General features: G+C 36.9%; 2 protein-coding genes and 1 long non-coding RNA gene across 10 annotated transcripts in view; 1 reads left to right on the forward strand and 2 right to left on the reverse strand.

Moving 5' to 3' along the window:
- Positions 1–398: 398 nt before the first annotated feature.
- On the forward strand, positions 399–9427 carry foxn4 (forkhead box N4). The gene is made up of 10 exons (XM_051893609.1): positions 399–1661; positions 2316–2404; positions 5101–5264; positions 5574–5665; positions 5788–5880; positions 5978–6099; positions 6210–6306; positions 6416–6623; positions 8061–8447; positions 8554–9427. The coding sequence occupies exons 1-10, from the start codon at positions 1512–1514 to the stop codon at positions 8802–8804; spliced, it is 1653 nt and encodes a 550-aa protein (XP_051749569.1). The 5' UTR covers positions 399–1511; the 3' UTR covers positions 8805–9427.
- Positions 3778–8235, reverse strand: LOC127512575 (uncharacterized). The gene is made up of 5 exons (XR_007930221.1): positions 8091–8235; positions 6387–6536; positions 5555–5623; positions 5117–5248; positions 3778–4907 (listed from the first exon to the last, which is right to left on the reverse strand). It is a non-coding gene; the product is annotated as an uncharacterized LOC127512575 (long non-coding RNA).
- Positions 9428–9723: 296 nt separating the features above from the next.
- The window catches only part of acacb (acetyl-CoA carboxylase beta), a 31914-nt gene continuing 17860 nt past the window's right edge, over positions 9724–23777 (reverse strand). For 7 of the 8 annotated variants that reach the window (XM_051893600.1, XM_051893602.1, XM_051893601.1 and 4 more), the window contains 25 exons: positions 23627–23770; positions 23432–23531; positions 23170–23277; positions 23036–23092; positions 22902–22943; positions 22604–22819; positions 20569–20724; positions 20287–20490; positions 18407–18562; positions 18183–18305; positions 17119–17388; positions 16886–16983; positions 16677–16797; positions 16421–16531; positions 16130–16273; positions 15150–15270; positions 14928–15024; positions 14729–14825; positions 14452–14587; positions 13858–14035; positions 13662–13774; positions 13419–13573; positions 13152–13322; positions 11767–11903; positions 9724–10975 (listed from right to left, as the gene is read on the reverse strand). In XM_051893600.1, the coding sequence (XP_051749560.1) occupies positions 10849–10975; positions 11767–11903; positions 13152–13322; positions 13419–13573; positions 13662–13774; positions 13858–14035; positions 14452–14587; positions 14729–14825; positions 14928–15024; positions 15150–15270; positions 16130–16273; positions 16421–16531; positions 16677–16797; positions 16886–16983; positions 17119–17388; positions 18183–18305; positions 18407–18562; positions 20287–20490; positions 20569–20724; positions 22604–22819; positions 22902–22943; positions 23036–23092; positions 23170–23277; positions 23432–23531; positions 23627–23770 (3382 nt within the window). In that variant the 3' untranslated portion in view covers positions 9724–10848. Of the gene's footprint in view, positions 10976–11766; positions 11904–13151; positions 13323–13418; positions 13574–13661; positions 13775–13857; positions 14036–14451; positions 14588–14728; positions 14826–14927; positions 15025–15149; positions 15271–16129; positions 16274–16420; positions 16532–16676; positions 16798–16885; positions 16984–17118; positions 17389–18182; positions 18306–18406; positions 18563–20286; positions 20491–20568; positions 20725–22603; positions 22820–22901; positions 22944–23035; positions 23093–23169; positions 23278–23431; positions 23532–23626; positions 23771–23777 lie in introns of those variants that run through there. The other variant, XR_007930219.1, reaches the window with a different exon arrangement.

Raw genomic sequence — 23777 nt, forward strand, 5'->3', positions numbered from 1 at the left:
AAGATGTAAAATAAAACCCTAATGTACATAACAGATAACAAAAATAATACGATTTAAATTTCAATAAATTAAAATCAAATGTGATGCGTCTGAACGTCTTGTTTAGGCCTAATCTAAAATAACCTTGTAAGGTAAGCAATTGACGGGTTTTTATATAGCATTTTTACATTGTTTTTCCTTTAACATTAGAAACTGTGCAAATAGTGCATGTAGTCCTAGTACAGCTGAGCCTGAGGGAGACACACACGGGCTTTAGGACCCAGCGCTCTTCTCTTTGGAGCGTCTTTTTGTCCGTTGCAAGTGCGCATTGATTGTAACCATTGTGACTTCGCGATTTACCATCTGTAGTGTCCCATGTGGTTCAAGTCAATTAACGACACCGGCCGGATCACTTCCCACAGGATTTGAAACCTATATCTCAAAATTCAAAAAGTTTCCTGAAGTAATATTTAAAGACAAATAGGAAATATATATTACATTATAAAGAACTGTGGAATTCTTTTCTCTGGTTGTTGCATTGAATTTATTTTGGATTCCTTTCTCCACTATCTAGCTACTATACATAATAGCCTAGTAAACTGTAATCTCACTATTGTTAATTACAATAATACCAATACCTGTAATTATAAGCAGCACCGTGATAATTAGATATGTGCACGTAGTTAATTTGCTTAACTCGGCATTTCTTGGTTACAAATAGAATAGCCTGCTGTAAACGGTTTTAAAATACTTTACGTGCTGTAATATCATCATTTGCTGTCTTTCATATTTATTTCGCACACAGGAGAGCTAACTCACTGCGTGCTATTACATTTTCAACCAGGAGGCGAGCCTGTCATATCTGTGTGATATCTGTCATGTCCAGCGCGCGCCACTCAGTGCGTTTTTCCCGCCGCAGTGTAACCAAACGACGCGGCTTCAAAGGCGGTTAAATCACGAGCAGTAGACTGAACTACAGCTCATATTAGGACAGAATATCACACAGAACCGCACGGAGAGGATGTGTCTTTATTTAGGTCTGTTCAAAAAATAATGTTCCTACATTTAGATAGGTGAACAATAATATCAGGGAACTGTTATTTGTATTATTTTGCGTTGCCTATGGCTACAGGGGAACATGGAAATCACTGCTGAATTTGTTACAGTACTCTGGATTATAGGAGTTTGTATTCGTTTTCTCCGAGTTTATGGGAATCTATAGTGTATAAAACGATGACTCAAATAGAGACAGAGGATTTTGTCTGAACTCTCAACTTTGTTTTTATTTTTGTGGAAGAAAAGTTGCACCGGACTTTGAAAAAGCGCACCTGTGGACTACCGCACAAAGAACGGAAGAAATAAAACAAGTCTCTGAGGAAGAAAAGTATTGATTAAATTAAAAACACTGGAAACAGTAGGTGAGATGCTCTGACAGATAATCTGCGTGATTGTGGAGGCAAGGCAACAGCTGTCAGTCAGAGCACGAGACCCCCTCCCTTCGTCACTGCTCGCGCTGCGTGTGCACAGTGCGCATGACCGTCAAGAGCGAACCGCACGGACGAGGGAAATTTAAAAAACGGTTTTTTCTTGCGGGACAACAAGTGCCCCGACCAACAGTAGAGCTTTCCTCCGTCTCGTTACCCAAGATTTTCTATACCCCAGAACAACTTCAGCAGAAACAGGTAAGAAGCCGTTTATTTCGTGTTTGTATTAGTTATTTTTTAAATATGTCAAGAGGCTGCGCACCTGTTTCGGACTGACATATTATACAGCCTGAACACTGTTGTCTGACATAGATGTCTGACTTTTAAATATTACCTGGTGTTTTGAAGAACAACTGCAAAAAGTTTATCGTCTATTTGTAAGAAATAGTTAACGTTTTCTGTTAAATACAACATTGATGAGATTAAATAATGAAACGCGCGAGCAGACTGACAGGTAACGGTGACTGATGACGTCTGATGATCCCTGTTTAGTCAACAAAACAAAAATCACCTCAACACTGGATTCAAAATTTCATTTAATTTTAAATAAAACAGTATCTTTTCTTTTTATATATATATTAGAATTTAATCTTTTCTTATCCCCCTTTTTGTTTTTGTTTGGCATCGCTTATTTTATTAATATTCGCTATTCGCAAATGAATGTGTTCATATGTGGCCATGTGATAAACTCCAGTCATTGTTGTTGTTAAACATTTATATCAGATGTTGAAAAAGTCATATATTTGTACTATATGTAGCCTATTTGTGTTTTCTTGCCACCAAATGCACATTTGTAAAATCATTTTTATTCTCTGCTTTGCATGGTTCATTTACTTGCGTTTTATCTGCCAGAAGATGATTGAAAGTGGAATTACAAGCAGGATGTCGGGAATTCATGAAAACCCTGGACAAAGTCACCACACCTCTGCACAAGACTACAGGTAGGGGGTGATTTCCTTTGATGGCTGAACCCATTGCTTTTGAACCTTGAGCAGATTAGAGAATAAAAAGATAATTTCGGGAAGAAGAAGAGCGCAGCTAATCTTAATACAATCTCCACCTTCCCTATTCTGTAAAATAAAGGTGTGATTTGAGAGGCAGGGAATTGGGGTTTGTGAAAAAAGAAAGGAGCGAGAGAATACATCATCTTTGCTCTGAATGGATCTGTCAGAAAGCATCAGCTCTGTTTACACGCCCGCTGTCGGCACACGGAGGGATTGAGGACCTTGGAGGGGGCCCCCATGGGTCACCAAGGAGAAGTGGCTCCCAATTAGAATGTAAACGAGGGCGACTTGAGCTGTGATAAACCGTGACTGTGTGCGCCCGCCTCCCCCTTTCTGTGGGACACGTAATGGTTTGCATCAATGAGCAAATAAAATAATTTTTTTTCCACTTGTATAACTGCACCCTAATGACCGTAAACTGTACAATACACAGCTGGGTTTACAATTAGACTTCAGAAATGCTAACAAGTACAAGGATGTAGGCCCTATTTTCTTGACGATCCTAAATTTGAGTTTATGTGGCATGTTATGAATTCTTTTCAAAATAAAGCCCCCATCTCTCCCAATTACTGAAGCACAGTTTTTAAATCACTACTATAATGAATACCATTATTCTTCTTTTCCTTTATTATATCTGTGCATCAACAGAATATAAGTCAATCTCAGACCTGCAGTGTAAGATCGTTTTCTCGAATGAAATGTTTCTGAAGTTACAGCACAGCCATTGTCTGGCAATACAACAAATGGATGCTTATGGCAATATTAAAATGTTGGCTATAGTCATGTCAAAATCAGTTGATCTGTTGGATTTTTCAGGCTTTGTGTGAATAATTTTACACACTTCATATAAAATATTACAATATTTATATCATGTAAACAGTTTTAAAATATAGATATAATATAAAATATATTCAACAAAACATGAGGGAGTCAATCAATTATCATGGCAATTAATTACATTTAAATATAAGCTTTTGGCAGACACTTTTATCCAAAACAACTTACAGGGCTATCAAACTAGCAGTCTTTTAGGGTAACATTTATTCATGAAAACAAATGTTTCATTGCTAAATAACACTTTTGAAATGTTGTAGGTTAATATTGGCTTACAAAACTAATACTGAGGAAACCAATAATTAAAAGAAGATATTTTGAAGAATGTCAGTAACCAAACAGTTAATGGACCCCATTGTCTTAAAAAATACTATGGAAGTCAATGGGGTCCACTAACTGTTTGGTTACTGACATTCTTCAAAATATCTTCTTTTGTGTTCAGCAGAAGAAAGAAATTCAAACAGGTTTGGAACAACTTGAGGGTGAGTAAATAATGACAGAATTTTAATTTTTGGGTGAACTATCCCTTTAAGCTATATAATGAAAGGGCAGAGAAATCCAATTTAATTCCATTAAATGATAACACTCAACAGAAAGATGCAGGTCTCATAAAGCCAGGTGTTAAACTGTCCCATTCCCTTTGCAAGGTGTCTTTTTCATGTCTTTGTATGGGGACAGGCGTTAGGAAGACATTTCAAAGCTCATAACAGTGTAGTGTTGACATGTTCGTGTCTAAGGTTTCATATTTGTGAGTGTGTGTGTGTGTAAAGGATAATTATTCAGAAGCTCTAAACTGGTGCAACCAGGGTGCTCAAGGCCACGTCCCCAAGTTCTTCCTTCAATGCTGTAATTTATTCAGGTGGCAGACTGTGTGTTCAGTGTGGCTTGACCTCCAACTCCTTCAACTACCCCCTCCCAGCTACCCCCCTTAGGTACTGTCTGATGCCTCCAGGCAGGGGGGATGGGGCAGAAGGGGACAGGGGTTGGGTGGAAAGGGACAGGGAAACAGATGGCATCCTATTTTTCTCTGTTGTGTGAGGCCTGTCATTCCAGTAGATTAATGCAAGGGGTTGGTTAAAAAAAAACGGTAAAGACAATCAAGGAAGGGTCTAAGGGGGGGAAACAATAGAGCCACGTGCCGCTGTGCAGATTTGTCGTTTGGGACACAATAGGTGATCATTTTTCAATGGGGCTGGACCAACTGTTGCAGGCAACGTGTGCCACATACCCATGTTTCAAATGATCTCATGCGTTGTTTACATATGATTCAGCCAATGACAGTGAAGAAGGCAGTGGTCACCTGATCACTGTTAGAGGTTGGTTTAATGGAGAGGGGGGCACTGAAGTGTCCAGACACACAAAATAACTGAAAAGTGAGGGTTGTCATAGCGACCCCAATTATTGGACTGAATAGCGAGTTTGTAGGGAAGTCTGGAGAGAATTCAAGAGGGTTTCTCTGCTCTCTTGATGCTCAGAGCAAATGAAGAAATGGCCGAGTAAATAACCCTCCCTGCACTGGATTAGATCAGAGGATGAGAGTATTTTTATTTCTATTCCCAAACAATAGATTTACAAGAAGACTTTGCTCATCTATTCACGAGAAAACCTGAAAAATAAGAAAAGAATAGAGTTAGTTAATGTAGGCCAAATATAATACCATTTAATATTAGCAATGACCATTGGAAGCATTTAAGAAAACTAAATTCAATTGAATAGTTAAAGTGCATTTTTGTGCTACAGTCGTTGTCTTATTCATTAATTTGTGTTTCAGTACTAAATGCTATACTATGTTTTTGCAGACTCCTGACTACTGACCCTTCACAGCTAAAGGACGAGCTGCCTGGTGATCTTCAGTCCCTGTCCTGGCTCACCTCTGTGGATGTTCCCCGGCTGCAGCAGATAGGGGGTGGACGGCCTGACTTCGCCAGCTCTGCTCAGAACAGCCTGCTGGAGCGGCAGACAGGTCAGGAGATTTATACACTGTGTATAGTTAGCGTGAACGGAGGTAAAAAATGCCAGTAAACAATATCCTGAATTCACTCACCACATCTTTAACATTAGATTGGTTTTCTTGGCTTAGCACCTTAACCAATGATTTAATTAAATGCTGTTATTTATTCATTTTAGCAATATCTGCCATTTTGTGCTCACTCTTAAGTTATGTCTTCCAAACCTTTAGTCTCAGTTTCTTTATTTGAAAAAAAAATAAAAATAAATAACCAAATCCAACTTAAAAAACATTTGAATACTTACACTTTGCTAAATCTTACAGCTCAGCTGAATAGCATGACGGTAGCAGGAGGAGCGGGATCTGCGATTCATCTACAGAATGAAATGCAACACAGCCCTCTGGCCATCAACAGCGTGAGTAATGATTCCTAATTCAGACAACGTATAAAACCAAGATCATTTATAACTTAACAACCATTTGCAATTGAGCTAAAATAACCTTATATTTATAGATTTGTCCTGTGTTGTTTTTGTAGATGCCCCAGTTTTCCCCTGGGTTTCCTTGTGCCACATCAGTGTACCAAACCGCCCCTCAGCAAGTGCTCACTTTCACTCAGGCAAACCAACAGGTAGGTTCAGTATTTTGTATGATTTGTAAAGACTGCTCAAAACAGTAATATTTAATATTATATAATACAAAAATACAATTTCTGTTTTATTCCTTAGTGTTCTCCCGGTGGACTTTATGGCAACTACAACAGCCAGAGTCTGTTTCCTCAGCCTCGTATTACTGCTCACAACCAGGACCTGCAGCCCAAGACTTTCCCTAAACCCATCTATTCTTACAGGTGAGTTAAAATTCACTGCGACAACCTCTGAAAAACATTATAATTCTCTGGGAGGGGAACACGATTTCATTTATTTCAAGTTGACTACATTTGATATCATCTATTTTCAGCTGTCTGATTGCCATGGCTTTGAAGAACAGCAAAACAGGCAGCCTTCCTGTTAGTGAGATTTACAGCTTTATGAAAGAGCACTTCCCTTATTTCAAGGTAAGGAATTTATGTAAAAGCACACTGGAAAATAGATGGACTGAGCCAACAAGCCATGGAATCAAATAAATGTTACTTACAGTATATTGTCGATAACCATGTTTCACAGACAGCACCCGATGGATGGAAGAACTCTGTACGCCACAACCTGTCCTTGAACAAGTGCTTTGAGAAGGTGGAGAACAAGATGAGTGGTTCCTCCAGAAAAGGCTGTCTTTGGGCACTCAATCCTGCAAAGATCGACAAGATGGAGGAAGAGATGCAGAAATGGAAACGCAAAGATCTCCCAGCTATCCGTCGCAGCATGGCCAACCCAGGTCTCGAATCTCTTGACTATTATCAGTGCTAGGCAATTTCATCTTGTATTGACAGCTGTTAATATAATGGTCATATTTATAATATTTTCTACTACTAGACATATTTGTTGATTATACTGATATTCTGGTCATCAAGCAATATCTGGGGACCAGGATATCATAGACTTCAGTGTGGGCTCTTTTGTCTTTGGACTGTACACAATAACCTAGAACACCCTTAAAAACATAGAAATGCACTAAGAACTACTAGAAACACCTTAGCAACTACAAAGCGATGCTCTGACAACCACACACAACACTATAGAATCATGGCAATGAATTTTTCATTACATTTAAAGGGATAGTTCACCCAAAATGAAAATTATTCCATGATTTACTCACCCTCAAGCCATTTTAGGGGTATACGACTTATCTTCCTTCAGACGAACACAATTGGAGATACTTTTTAAAATATCCTGGCTCTTCCAAGCTTTATAATGGTAGTGAATGGGGGGCTGTATTTGGAAGCCCAAAAATGCATCCATCCATCATGAAAATAATCCATGCTCCAGGGGGTTAATAAAGGCTTTCTGAAGTGAAGCGGTGGGTTTTTGTAAGAAAAATATACACATTTAAAACTTTATAAACTAAAATACATGTGGATTATTTTATGATGAATTGATGCATTTTTTGCATCAATTCATCCCCCCCCCCCATTCACTACCATTATAAAGCTTGGAAGCCAGAATGTTTTTAAATTATTTTTTTGCCTGAAAGAAGACAGTCATATACACCTAGGATGGCTTGAGGGTGAGTAAATCATGGAATAATTTTAATTTTTGGGTGAACTAACCCTTTAAGGCTGGAACACACTACACAACTTTTAAAATCGGAACAGATTTGAGAACACAAGACATCATCCACTTACTGACTTTGTATATGGTTACAGAGAAAAACTGTGCATCATACACTAAACTATCGCTTACTACCAGACATTCAAGTTGCTCCAGACACAACATCGTTACTAGGAGAAGCATAACAAGTGAAAACAATGTGTTCTAATATCTACTCAAAATATCAAACATGTTTGATATTCTCCAACTGAATGGAATCATAGTCTGAAGCTAAAAAAAAGTCTGAGCCCATCATACACTACGCGATTTTCAGTGAATTTGTCAACTCCGACTGCCCAAAATCTGCAGACTTGCGTTGACTCCTCCAGACTGTAAGTTGGGGGCTAAATTCTGGTAAAAAGTCATGTAGTGTATTTCAGCCTTTATTGAGCAAATAAGCGACATTTTATCTAAAGCGATAATAATTTTTGTACCACTGTGCAAAGATTCATGATCAAGCTAGAGTAGTACAGAAACTAGAGCAGAAAATTAAATGTAAAAATCTAGCTAAACTACAATCTGTCATTAACATTGTCCTGTTTTGTTACTTTTTTTTTTTTGCTAGATGAATTAGACAAACTCATTACAGACAGACCGGAAAGTTGCAGACAGAAGTCCGTTGATACTGGCATGACTCGCTTGCCCAGCTGCCCACCAGGACCGACCCTTCCGATAGCAGCTCAGATGCAGCCCCAGCCAGTGGTCACTCTGTCTCTACAGTGTCTCCCCATGCACCATCACCTTCAACTGCAGCTCCAGAATCAGTCTCGCTTGGCTCCGGCCTCCCCTGCTCCTGCTCAGACACCCCCACTCCACACCGTCCCTGACATGACAAACAGCTCCCGCCCCCAGCATCCTACCAAGCAACACAGCGACTTCTACACGATTCACACTGACATGAATTCAGAGGTGGACGCGCTGGACCCAAGTATTATGGACTTCACATGGCAAGGTAAGCGTTAACTAGAAAATTATCAACTAATTTGTGTATTGAAAGCCTTTGGATGTTTTGCTACTCTAATCTCGTATCTAACAAGCTTCTCCTTTTCTGATTACAGGAAACCTGTGGGAGGAGATGAAGGATGACAGCTTTAACCTGGAGGCATTAGGTACTCTCAGTAACTCCCCACTTCGGCTGTCTGACTGTGATCTGGACACTGGCAATGTCACGCCTGTGTCCAATGCAGGAGGACTGCCTTACCCAGACCTGCAGGTGACAGGCCTCTACTCTTCATACTCAGCCATAGATGCCCTTTCTAACCAGTACATGAACACACAAGGAGGAACAAAGCCTATTGTTTTGCTTTAATTGCACCCACAAGAAATAAAGCAAGCTGAGCTTTACTCCACAGGATCTATAAAGCTTTTCAATCCTATAGCATTTATGGTGATGTAACAGTGTTCGGTGGTGAAATTTGCATTGACTATATTGATAGCATTGAATGCATTGGATTTTAAGGGACCAAATCAGCAATTATGTTTTTTAGAGAATTTGCATGGTGAGAGAGTGTGATTTATAAGGGGTTTAAAGATTTTCTATAGAACAGTCCAGTGCAGATCGCAATACTGGCATCATGGCCAAACATCATCATAAGTAACGACAGTGCTGCTTTCATTATAAACCTAATGCAAATTGCGAGTTATCACAACACTAAAGGAACAAAGGAAAAATAATGGGAATTATGATTTTGGGTTTGTTGCCAAGCTTTTTTCTGTACCATAAAAGAAACTTGTTTTCTTCTCATTTCGTCCATTTAATTGTTAGCCTTATAACTGTAGTCGTGTGTCTTTTGTTGTACTGTGATAGACACTGTATCTGCTCTTTTAATGTTTATTTATATTTATGAAAAGAGCTGAAATGGTGACATGAATCATTTTTTATTGTACATATCTAAATATTTCAAATGCAAGCAATAAAATTTCACATTCAGATTGAAAGATGTATTCATTTAACTTAGAATGTTCTTAACATCTGACAAAGATTTCAGCTGCACATACGTGACAAGCATATACAATATACATCAACTATACTGCAAGGTGGCTTTTAATTTAATTAATATATTGCATAAATTGAATGCCACCCTGCAAATACTGTGTGGCTGGCTAGAATAATTTGGCAAAAACAAAGCCAAATAATATATGTACACAACTGAACGAAAAAACTCAACCCATGTATATTTATAAGAGAAAGATAATTATTAATTGAAAAAATGACCACAACTCCAAGATGAAAACATACATTATTTAATGCATAATTTATGAATTTCATTTAAAAACATTCTGATATACAGTCAACAAAGACAGTCAGGCACTTAGCTTAGAGTTTAGACTCTAGTCTTAATCTGACTTGTATGTTTTAAAAGCACACAAAATCGATTAAAGGCAACAAATCTGATCAAGAAGACTTCTTTAATCAGAATAATCAGTTGAGTACAGTACAGCACTAGAAGGTACACATATTTATCCATTCATACAACCTGCACCTGCATTCATATGAACAGAAGAATAACCTGCAGTCGAGTGAAATAAACTATACAAACAACCAAAATTCAAGACATTAAATTATAAAGTGGCACTTAGATTGATAATGCTTTATAATAACTTTCATTAATATGTTCTCACATATAACACTTAGCAGATTAATGTACATTCAATATGAATCGAAGTTTAATGACATTTCTAACAATTTGAATGTACATTAACAATTCACTAAGCACTACAGTATATATTGTTTAGCCATGTTTGTTGATAACAACTGTATGTTATTAGAAATAAAAGTTATTATGAAGAATTACCCTGGTATTTACAGTGATTCTATTTATAGTATATCTATGTATAATACTGTTACTTTACTCTAATAATAGAGATTTAATACTTTTTTTCTGCTTAATAATCGTTTCATATATTCCTGAGGAAGTGCCATACAGCGTGAATGTGCGCTCAAAACATTAGATATTCCATAAAATAATGTAATATTCAGTCTTTTCCGCTTATTGTACATTCATATGTCGATTATACCCACAAAATTGACACAAAGGCACAAACGTGAATATATAAATACTCTATATTGGTTTCCCTCTCGAGAGTGAGTTTAAGGTAATACTATGACGCCCATGTGAGAAATGTTTCTCCTAACGTGATCAATGTGAGTCACACACAAACAGTAACTGAGTAATGGACTATGTGATTGCTGGACATTTGAAATTGTGCGTTTAAAGCTACTGACCAATAATTTGATCCAAAAACTTATATATATATATATATATATATATAAAAAGTTCGTAAGCATTATTATTTAAATTATACAACAGACTCTCAAAAGACATGTCCTCTCTATGTGTAGATATATGTGATCAGCTGGTAGTGGTGTTGTCCATGGTTGCCAGCAGGTGACAGACTTTGGCTCTCTGTGAGGGAGTGATGTTCTGTGCCATGTGGATGATGCAGTCCATAGTCACCTCTGGGTTGTCTTGGACTAAGCTAAACATATAGTGCAGGAAAAGTCCATGAGAAAATTGCTTTACGGGTACTTCAGTCCCCAGTTTTAAAAGAGGTTTGCTGTTACAACCGCACTGAATGATTGGCAATTATTTGGTCACTGTGTTACTTTACAACAGTTAGTACTGGTTTGCTAAATTTTGTAATCATATCAGATTTGAGAAATGAAAACCCAGAATGGAGCTGAATTTTTATTGCCGGAGGAAAAAAAATGTTAACGTTTAAAAAAAAAAAAAAAAAAAAAAACCTTTTATTCTGCAGCAACATTAAATTGATCCAAAGCAACAATAAAGACTTTTACTTTTGCCAGCTTTCTTTTTTTATACAAAAAATTCAATTTTAAATAAATGCTCTTCTTTTCATCATTGTATTCATCAAAGAATACTGAAAATCTCCGTTTTCCCCAAAAATGTTCTGAAGCACAACTGTTTTCAACATTGATAATAAAAAGAAATGTTTCTTGACCACCAAATCAGCACATTAGAATGACTTGAGTAGGAAAATATGATACTGAAGAAAGACTGAGGTAATTGAGCTTTGCTATCACAGAAATAAATGACATTTTAAAATATATTAAAATAGAGAACAGATATTTTAAATTGCAATAATATTTCACAATATTACTGTTTTCACTGTATTTTTGATCAAGTAAATGCAGCATTGGTGAGCATAAGAGACTTCTTTCAAAGTCTTAAACTTTTGAACAGTAGTGTATGCTAATACATCTATGAGAAAATGCAATTCAATGACTAATTGAAGCGGGAGAAAATCACCTGCGGATGTGTTTGAGAGCGTAGTCCCTCTTTAAGTATTTGGTGTTCTCTCTGATGACAGAACGTGTTCCATCCTGCTGTGACAGATGGTTTTCCAGCCACTCTACCACCACTTTGTTATTGTCCCATAGATATGCCTAAAAGATCCCATTATCAAACATTTACCTCACATGAGATACATATCAACTTTTTCATGATCAAGTTTGCAAATTTTAGTAGGCCAGATAATAAAGATGCATTATAAGAGTTAAGAGTTAGCAAATCTTGACTATACTGTCCACCAGTGTTATTTTAGTATTATTATAGTATTAATATTTTGAATTAGCATTTCTTTTTATATTTTTAGTTTTAATTTTAGGGAAACTTTTAGTAATTTTGTTATGTGTTTTTATCATTTTCATCAGTTTTTGTTACTATAATTTTTATTTCAGTTTTAGTAATTTTTCAATTTCAACTTATTTTATTTCAAGGCAACATTACTAGTTTTTTTTTTCATTAAAGTTTCTCATCTAATATTTATATTTTATTTCAGCTTTATTATTTCAATTGCCTAAATCTTTTTTGATCAGTTTTGACTTGACGCAGAGAGAGAGTCTTCCATTTTTGTTTTCTATTAAAGGGGGGGTCTAATGCTATTTCATGTATTCTGACTTATTTATACTGTTAAAGAGTTGGATTCTCGTTAAGTGGAGCTAAGAGATTTTTGCTCACGCATTACATTGATGCGCTCTTGACATTTGTCATTAAAATAACCATAGAAACCGCCTTAAATTAACTATCAAAATAAGGATAAAGTCATGTCTGAAAGTTGCAATAATTTTTTTAATTAGTTAAAATGAATGGAGAATATCTTGTGTTTTCTGTGGCTGCTCGAGCCCTCAGGATCGGCGCTTATGGTTTTATAAACAAGGCCCAGTTCTACGCTGGATTTAAAGATCATTTGAAACTGAAAGAGGGAGCGGTCACAGCGATAAAAGATCCCAGTCATGAGTCGGAACAGCAGGTGGTGAGTAAAACTGCTTCAAATGTCTGTTTTGTTGGCAGTCGGCGCGCAAGTGCATATAATGTAAACAACATGCACGTATAATGAATCAAAAGTTATCCAGGATAATGCGATGGTGTATTGTGTGTGTTTAAATACATTTGTTTAGCTGACCATTGACGCTGCGCGTGCTCGTCACTCTTTAGCTTTGCCTACAGCATACCTCCGGGAGCTCGGCTGTTTTCGGAAAGACTCGGTACAGCATATAGCTTTCTTTCATAAATCTGATAAAACTTAAGACTTTTTGGAGATATGAAGGACGCTATACTACTCTATAGGTACTCAAGATTAACATGAGATTGGCCGAAACTGTGTGTGTTATGTACCCTTTAAGTTTACTTACTTTTACAGCCCCCTCTGTCTCCACAAACCAGCGGCGCAACATGGACTGTACGTGTCCATTGCTCAGGTCTTGGTTGGCCTGTATGATCTCCCCCTTCACCACCTCCTCCAACAGCAGTCGCCGCAAACGCCAGTAAAAGAATGACCTCGCGTTTTTCCAGTCCAGGATGTCCTGAAAACATTGGGTTTGGTTATTGTCAAAAAGCAGAATGACCACTAGTATATTTCTTGCGTGTGTCTTTGATATGATCTGATCTTATGTTTATACCATGATGACACCCTTTTCCTGCATCCTTCCAGGAGTGTCATGAAGGTCCACAAACTGCACTGCCACCTGGTGGTAGATGGGAAGAAGGAACTCCTCTCTAGACTTCAGTTTGGCCTCCAAGTCTTTACGCTCCTGGCTTGATAACTCCGCCTTGCCTACGTGGAGTACAACAGTAAACCGTGTGTCACAGAAAGTAGATATTCCCTGAGCCATTGAGAAAGCTTGTGTGATTAATTACTGTACCTAGCTGCTCAGCCAGGTTAGAATACACAGAATCAGTCCTTTGCATTGTCTTTAGCAGGTCTTTCTTTCTGAACTTTATCTCCACAGTTCCCTCAGCCTCCAGAACACCACCTCTGGAGAGGAGACAGGAATCAAATTAGATCAGTGGGCAGAAAGACTTTAGAGTGCTTAAGGGAAGCTGTATTGACATGCTCACCTGCTCTCTCGATCTGCATAGAGCTCCATGTGTTGAAGGTTTATAGTGGGGTCGATAACGACCCATGATCCTCCTCTCAGCTCAGCATGAGGAGGGATGTAGACCAGTACAGGCTGGCTGAACTCTCGCAGGGCATCCACGATGTAAGAACCAAACTTAAGCACCTGGTCATACATATCTGACATACAGAGCAATCAAGTTATAATACTGTTAATTTTTTTTAAAGAAGTCTCTTATGCTCACCAAGGATGCATTTATTTGATCAAAAATACAGTAAAAACTGTAATATTGTGAAATATTAATACAATTCACATGATCCTTTATTCTAATGCTGATTTGGTGCTCAAGAAACATTTTTATTTTCAGGATTCTTTGATGAATAGAAATTTTAAAAAAGAACAGCATTTTTTAATTTTTTTTGTAACAAGTTAAAAGTCTTTTGATCCATCACTGTCACTTTTGATCAATTTAAGGCATCCTTGCTGAATTATTTCTTTCAAAAACAAAAAAAAAAATCTTACTGACCTCAAACCTGTGAATGGTCATGCACATTAAAACGCAAACTCAAATATGAAAACCAGCTACAGTTAATACCTTTCATGCCTCCAGAGAAGCCTCTCCAATTGGCAAACACCATAAGTGGAAGTTTCTCCCTGTTGAAATCCTCAATAGCCTGTGCAGTTTTATACGCAGAATCTGGGAACCACACTTGACCGGCCTGCTGAAGGATCTGGGGCAGAAAAGACACTTTATGTCAATACTGATAACAATTAATGGGACAAACTAACAGCAAACACAATTAGAGTTTAGCAAAAATCCCAGAGGGGAGCTACAGTCAGGACCTAAAACATCAGTCAGTCAGGACTCTTACCTTGGCCTCTGAGTCCAAGTTAGCTGGATCTGCTGGAATGGCAACCTCAACTGTGCGGGTCTCCACGGCAATGACCCCAAGAGGAATCCCACCAAGCCTGTATGATATTCACAGTCTCGCTCAGCTCAGAATATTCATTGATTCTAAATCAAATGTTTGTTTGACATTTGACAACTTGACTTAATTTTCTGGTTCTTACCTGGCTCGGCCTACCACCACTGTCTGTGCCCAGGTAGCCATCACCTCCATAAACGTACCATGGTCAAAGAATCCACTCTGCCATGCTCCTTTCACAGCTATCAACATGAATTCAAAGAAAGAAAGGCTGAATTTGAAGCATCAACCTGAGCTCCCATGCAGACAGGTCCAGAGTACGTGTTGAAATGTATGTAACAGATTGTGTGGATAATTTGATTCTTACTGGGATGGGGTCGTCCACAAAGCAGCCAACGAGGGTCATAGGGGGCTTTTGTGGGAACAAAATCAATCTCTCTCTCCACTGGATCAGTGGGAGGCATGATAGGGACCGGACTTCGATTGCTCTAAATTATAACAGCAAACACCAGTAGAGCTTGATGTTAATAAATCTAACAAAAAACATGCTATGACAGTCAATACAAAATATATTCTCTGCCCTTTTGTCCTTTGGACTAATCAAACCTAAACTACTTACAGCCTGTCAAGATCATAACTGGGTCATTTTTCACTTTAAATTCTAAACATACATACATATACACACATATATATATATATATATATATATATATATATATATATATATATATATATATATATATTATATAATTATGGCCTTATATATATATATATATATAATTGATTTATTTATTGGCATAAAAACTCACAAAAAGCCATTTTTGTGACACTGTAACATTTGTACCATTAAAATTAAATTGATTTGATCAAAAACGCAGTAAAACAGTAATATTGTGAAATATTTTTACAATTAAAAAAAAAAGTTTCTGTTTTAATATATTTTAAAATTTAATTTATTCCTGTGATGGCAAAATAAATCTTTGTCACCCTTGCTGAATATTTGACTTTTGAACGGTAGTGTATATCATAGTAGATTTTGTGCCTATTTATGCTGATTTAATTTGAAAAAAAAAAAAAAAAAAAAAACTGGCACAATGACATTCAATACTTTATGAATCTAAGAATCATCATTTTGAATAATGATAATCACAAACTAACAAACTTTAATTAGAATTTCAGTTAAAATTAAAAATTACAGTAACGAGAACTTGGGGGATAAATGCCTGAAGGTTATGAAAAAAAAAAATGTCAACTAAGCTTCATTTGCTTATTATTGTGAATTATAATCTTTATTTTTTTTTTATTTTGGGAATAAATACAAACTGGACATGTTTAAGAACAATCTACCTTTGGCATGTATGAAAGCCACTGTAGTATAGTGAGCACCCCTTCAAAGTCATCTGGCACGATGGTGTGCGTCACTCCATTGTTGTGCATGATCTGAACCCCTCCCAGCTGGTTATTGGAGGTGTAGACTTCACGACCCAGCACCTACAAAGAAATACATTCAGAATTAAAGAATTTAAGACTTAAATCACTGAAGTGGCTTCATCAATCCTTAAGAATAAAGGAAACATAGCCCACATAAATATGACACTGTAGAGTGTAAGGTGTGAATGCAGATGTGAAATTCCACACCTTGTTTAGTGCCCCAGCCCCAGTCAGGATGATATGGGAGTTTTCCACTTGAATTACTCTTTGTCCTAGACGTACAAGATACGCACCAATTCCTATGGCACGACATGTGACCTAGAGGAAAAATGAATACTCTTAAATGGTTACTAGATGACCAAACCATAGATACAAAATGATATATTGCATATAAAATAAACATTGGTGTTTCATTCCTGGCATACTGTAAAATGTCTGATGATGAGTAGATGTTAGGTCTCACCATGCTGATGGTGATGACTTCCTTATAAGCCTGGGAAGTTTCTCCAGCTATGGTGCCTGAACCCCTCAGATTCTCCACTCCCAGACCCTCTTCCTTCCCTATGATGTCTGTGATGATGTACCTGAGACATTGTTTGAACACATAAGTGCTGAAGAGAGAGGTTTTTTTGGTATAGGTCTTTCTGTGCATGCTAAAACCAGTAGGCTTACCTGGACTCGCCTCCCTCCTCTACATGGTGACAGTGGACAGAATTAGAGGAACTGATGCGGGTGTAATCCTGAGGAGTCAGATACAGGTACTTAAAACCCTGCAGGGGCAAAACAGAAGAATGGCCTTTAAACAAAAGCTGGAAAAACAAAGCAGAAATGCATCAAACAAGATTTGTAAAATGAAAACCAGTGGTTTGATTTTACACTGTAACCCTTTAGATGCATTCAGTCACCTTATAAGGGTCATCAGGGTCGATCCAAGCCACCTGAAACATGTGGCGGATCTCCTCTGCCAGGCCGATTCGAGCTCCACTATTGGCTGAGATGTAGATGCGTGGAATCCCCTCTGCTCTGGCTAACTCAGATGCCCGTAAAAAGAGCTGATCCTCTTGGGGCCCAAAAGAGCCAATCATATAGGTAATATCATTACAGATCACAATAATATCTCGGCCCTCTGGGTACTCTGGAGTCTTCATCTTCATCCGGAAAGCCACCATGCCAACCTAGAAATGTAAGACAAACAAATGCATTTACTTCAACGTTGATTTAAATTATTAAATAAATTTATTTACATTTACAATCTTTACAAGCCAAATTATGGAAACATAAGTATGTTCCCTAGGTCTGACTGATGAATAGTGTTCCTAAATGGTCCGTAAAGAATTATTACTGTGTAAGTCAAGTCAAATTTATTTATATAGTGCTTCATACAATACAGATTGTTTCAAAGCAGCTTCACAGTAATAAACAAGAAAATAACAGAATTAATGTTGTATTCAGCTCAATTTAGTTCAATGTTAATTCAATTTAGTTCAATAACAATATCCATGTTGCAAAGTTCGACTAAAAAACAGCTCTACAGAACAATATAGTGTCATTAATCAGCTCAAGTCAGTTCAGTGTTGCTTCAGTTTAGTTAAATAAAAGCAAAATTTATAGTAGTTAAGTAGTTCTACATAAGGCAATTGTTATTATCCAGCTCAATTTAGTTCAAGTATTGTACTCATTAATTTGCATCAGTGCAGTCAAATTTATAATATTGCTGAATATTAAGTGTCTTTAAACCCCAACTAAGCAAGCCAAAGGCAATACTGGCAAGAAACCAAAATTCCATCAGGTGACAGAAACAAGGCCAGTTCTCCTCTGGCTAAAACAACAAACACTGTGTGATTTATGATTCCAGGCTACATCACAGGTCACCTTCACCTTCTGCTTGAGGATTGCGATAACAGTGTACACAATGCCTTAGAGAAAATTCCTTAAGGAAAATGGTAAGAATTCATTGATGCACCAGCACCTCATTGTCTCCTGGTAGTCTGTTCATCTGCACAAGTCTCCCCTGAGAATCCAGGACCAGTTCATTACACATTAACACGTCTTTAGGGTAGCTGTCTCCTGGTCCCCAAAGCTTAAACAAAGCCTGACAACAGAAAAAAGAATTATGGGGTAATGTTAAGCCAACAACACGTCCCATAAACAATCACAGTGAGAACTGATTTAATCTTAACTGAATTACCGCACCTGTCTGAACATCTCAGGGAAGTCATAGACGTACGTGGTGCCAAGGCTCTGAGCCTGGAAGCGTTTAGCCTGCAGCAAATCTTTTGTGACATATGGTGTGTTGATTAGCATGCCGTGAAGTGGACCTTGTTTGTCTCCGAACGACTGGAACATTATCTGGAGAACATGAATACATGTAAACACTGTGACTCAATAAAACAGAATTTTTATTTTTTTTATTTTGTCATGTGAAATAACAGTAAATTGTAATAAGAAGACAGCTCAGGCATCTTGCTTGGATAACATTAACCTCAAAACCCTCTTTTCTAGCTGTGACCACTAGGTACCCAGACCCTTCTGTCATTGTGCAGTGGTTTTTAACCAAGGGGCCTCAAGATGACTTAAAATGATTTAAACAAGCATTAAAATAAGCCGAAACAATTAAAAATTATTTTATGTATTAAGATTATTTCATTTTATTTTAATCCCCCCTCAAACAACTGTTTTTTTCTTTTAAGAACCAGGGTTCCCACTGTTTGGAAAAACTTGGATATATATATATATATTATATATATATATATTATATATATATATATATATAGATTTAAGTGTGACTTCTAGACCTGAAAAATTTACCATGGATAAACCATGGATATTTTTATACATTTTATGAATATTCATTTTTATAGTTATGCCAAGCTCTAAAATACTTAATCAGGCAGAAATCATGAGAACAAAATATTTTTAAAACCCTTATCCTGAACCCTTATTCAATAAATCACGTCAGCTGGAAAAGTCATATCCTTCAGATTGTTGTGGACAATGGGACCACTGTTGTACTGTTACAACAGCAATATGCAAAGCAAATACTCACAAAGCAATCTACTATAATGAAAAAAGTCTGTAGTAATGTGTTCTAATCTTCTAGAGCTGTTTAACCTCAAATTTTAGTTTTTGTAATTTAGTCATGCAAGTACAGCTTCTATCTATTTGAATGGGGGAAGACTGAAATCCCTCAAGATTATGTTCAAATAATATATTTTAAATCAGGAATAAAGTCTGACAACAATGGTATTAACATTTTTTTTGCTCATATTACACAAAATAAGCAATGTTTTAGGATGGTCCAGCTAATGTGGCAGTCAGTAGTAAATCAGTTTCAGTTGACAAGAGAAAATGAAGATGTATTTTAGAACACAGACATATAGAGATGAAAGCACATGCATGGCTTTGAATTAGCCATTGTTTCTGTAAGCTGCCTTATACCTAGACCTAATGACCCTGTGTTGTGGTTTATCAGTCCTGCACTCTCAAAAGAAAACAGTTTTGACGTTGGCGAGAAGAAAATGGGCAGCTGAGAAAACAATACAGAGTACAAAGCATATTGATAAACAGATCTATTAAGCAGCTGCTGTTGTGTCTGAGCTGATTTTCCTCTAAACTCTTGACCTTGTGCTGTGGAACATTTTGTACTTATGATACTTCAAAAATATGCTAATTTGCTTCTTCTTCATATTATGTTGAAATATACAGTATACAGTTGTTTTGCTTAATATTTATGTGGAAACTGTGATACATTTATCTTTTCAAGATTCTTTGACGAATAGAAAATTCATAAAAACAGCATTTATTTTGAAGTTGAAATCTTTTGTAACATTATACTGTCAATTTTGATCCATTTAATCCTTGATGAATAAAACTATTAATTTCTTTAAAAAAAAAACAACAACAAAAAAAAAAAACAACAACATACTGAACCCAAACATTTGGATGGCAGTGTAATTCCTTCACATATTCATTCTTCCTTAAACACTTTGTGTTATGCAAATGTGTAATTTGGTGTAATCACAATTCTAACATTGGCACTTTTAATTAGGAACTACAGTGAATGTAGGTTGTACCTGTCCAGTGGCGAGGTCAGTGACCTCCTTGTATAGGCTGATGTCCAGATAGTAGCCGGACTCATTGGTGAGGAAGAGGCGGATGGGAATGACATCTCCGGTGGTGGTGAGGCGGATGTTGATCTTCAGCTCAGCCTGGAGAACACGCAACTTCCACAGACGACTACCGTACCGCATCACCATGGAACGGACAGACTCCTCTATCTGTAGGAAAAGAAGACAGAATGTAGCTTAGCAACTCAGCTCAGGAGCAATTGCAGTGGTTATGTTTTTGAATCTAACCTTTGAAGGGTCCATAATAACAGTGGGTACAAAATTGAGGAAGATGTGATTGCAGTCAGTACGGGTGGGTGTGTTACTGAAGGCCACCTCCAGCTCATCCATCGCCTCCAGCAACAGCCTCTCTCCCTCATTCTGCAGGTACTCAAATGAGGCCTCCTACAGAAAGAGTGAAAAAATAAAATAAAAAAAAAGCTTGTTTATGTAGGCCATAGGGGTGTAACAATATATCATGTCACAATATATCGCAATACAAAAATGCAACAGAATGTATCGTGGATAGTGATAATATGTATTGTGTATAGTTCACCCAAATTGAAAATTGCTGTCTGAGAAAAAAATTCAAGTTTACAGAGTTTTAGTGTCAGTTCTACATTGAACTACTTACTATATATAATGTTGAATATGTATAATAATACAATGGGGGAATATTTGTGGGTCCTGTTAATGCCAAATATCTTAAGTTACCAGTAAAAAGTGGCCTACATTATTTTAAATCTAGTCTAGGTCAATGACAGAGTGCAAGCATATTTGTATTTTTCTGTATTTTCAGCTTCAGAATCATGAATATTTTCATTCTGGTATCACCATTGTCCTGTGCATTGGGTTACCAGCCCCAAGTCCAAGCCTATTCATTTCCACCCCCAATGTAAAACCAAATTTTTCTTAACCTTTTACCATATGTCTTAAAGTATCGCAATAATATTGTATCAGGAGTTCAGTATCGCGATATGTATCGAATCATGACATGAGGGTATAGTTACATCCCTAGTAGGCCATACATAAAAATACCCTAAAAATACCCATCAACAACCTACACTTGGCATGTCATATTTCATATTTTATATTTTGTTATTATATGAAATAAGAACTTTGGATTTCAGGTTTTACATTTAAGATCTATGCATTAGTATTAACATTTTAATTTCTATTGTCACGCTCTATTGCCAGTTTGGAAGCGATTTTAGACAACATACATCAATATATACACACTACAATTAAAAAGGTTTGGGGACAGTTTTTCATAAAAGTTTTTTATAATACTTTTACGCATTAAATTGATCAAAAGTGACAATACAGTAATTTACATTGTAAATGTCTTTTGAACTTTCTATTCATAAAAGAATCCTGAAAAATAAAATGCATCACATTTTCCCAAAAAAATATTAAGCAGCACAACTGTTCTCAACATTGAGGATAACAAGAAATGTCTCTTAAGCAACAAAATGAGCATTTTAGAATGATTTCTGAAGGATCATATGACACTGAAGACTGGAGTAACAGCTGCTGAAAATTCAGCTTTGAGATCCCAGGAATAGATTACATTATAAAATATATTCAAACAGAAAACCGTTATTTTAAATTGTAATAATATTTCCCAATATTATTGTTTTTGCTGTATTTTTGATCAAATAAAAGCAGCCTTGGTGAGCATTAGAGAATTTTGTCAACATTTTTTTTTTTTTTTTTTTTTTTTTTTAATCTTTAAACTTTTGAACAGTAGTGTACTCTAAACAAGTATATTTTTGCACCAGTCTGTGTAATAATTTTGTGTAATATGGTTCTGTTCAGACATTATTTTATGATTCACACCAAAGGTTAATCAAGCATGCATTTATGGTCGAGTTATGCTAATGTAATCACACAATGACTAAAAACAGATAAGCTACCTATCCAATTTATTTCCTCAGACTGGAACATTGTTTCTGCAGCTTGTCGTGTAACTGTAAAACATGGTGCTAGCAATTTCAAGATTATAGGTTTGATACTCAGGGAACAGACTGATAAACATACTGATAACATGTACAAATTGAATGCACTGTAAGCCACTTTAGATAAAAGTGTTTGGCAAATAAACAAATCTAAATATTTCACATTCTGTGGTTTAAACACAGTCATAAAAAGTAAGTACAATGAGACCTTGCCTTTCTCTACTCTACTAAACGTCTGTGAAGTTCCTCAAAGGTTTTACATATATCTTAATTTCTATTAAAGTAGGACATAAGATTCAATACTGTCTATTAGGAATATTGATTACCTTTGTGATGAGGTCAGAATGGCGAATGATGGCTCTGATAAAGAAGCGATAATCTGTGACTTCTGCCCCCTCTTCCACGCGAGCAGCACCCAAGTAGAGTTGCATCCTGTGATGGGCACAGGGAACGGCCGTCAGATCAAAGTTTCGCATACGATTCAGCTCAAGCTGGAAGGCCAGAGCAGGCTCCAGGTTACGGTAGATTCTGTCTTCATGGAACTAGAGAGAAAGAGGAAAATGTTCAGCTTTTACTCTATAATGTACATTTTTAAATGATCAAATCAACAGATGCATCACTTACTTCATCTCTGGCCCTAAACGTGAAGTACTTTGGGAACTCCCGCTGAGGGGGAAGAAAGGCATGTACAATTTCAATCTCCTTTAATTGACGATATATTTAGGCAATTGCAGTCATTCATGTATATGAGCATTCACCTTTTGTGCAACTAAAAATGTTACTCTTCTGATTCCATATTCATAGAGCAGAGCTTTCTGAAATTAAAAACAAAGAGTCAAATCACTGACCAGCTCACACAGATAAAAAGGTCAACAATCTTTAAAATACTTACTTTAGAGTGAGCAAAGGCAGTGAAAGCTGTGACTAAAGCATCATCATCTTCAGTGTCTGCTTGTTTGATAGACACATTTATGATGTGTATGGGGTTTTCCTTCATGTTCTGAAAGAGTATATGTATACACTGAAATAAATAGTTCACCAAAAATTGTTTCACAAAAGAATGCAAGTCATACAGGTTTGGAACAACATGAGGGTAAGTAAATGATGACAATTTTTATTTCTTGGGTGAATTTTTCTGGTCTATTTCTCCTAACCTTGCAGCTCTCCCCATCACAGAAGGTGGAACAGCCGTCAGAGAACAGAGAACTCTCACACAGCGGATCCGCAAAGCGAAAGATCACTTCATCAAAACACCTACAATACAATCAAATCACAGATGAGATTGAATCTCCCATTTTGTTAACCATTTAATCCAACTCTCTATTTATATGCACAAAATGTGAAGTCACCTTTTGAAGTGGTCAAAACTATGGAAGGCGACCATGGCTCCCATCCTCTGACATGGGGGCGATAGCGCCCCCTCCAGGAAGAGCTCACTGCCTTGACGACGCATTGTTTGAAACTCTCCCGAATCATTCACAGGAACAGATAATCTGAGAA

This window comes from Ctenopharyngodon idella, chromosome 5 (assembly GCF_019924925.1).
Source record: "Ctenopharyngodon idella isolate HZGC_01 chromosome 5, HZGC01, whole genome shotgun sequence".
In the NCBI taxonomy this organism is placed as follows: domain Eukaryota; kingdom Metazoa; phylum Chordata; class Actinopteri; order Cypriniformes; family Xenocyprididae; genus Ctenopharyngodon; species Ctenopharyngodon idella.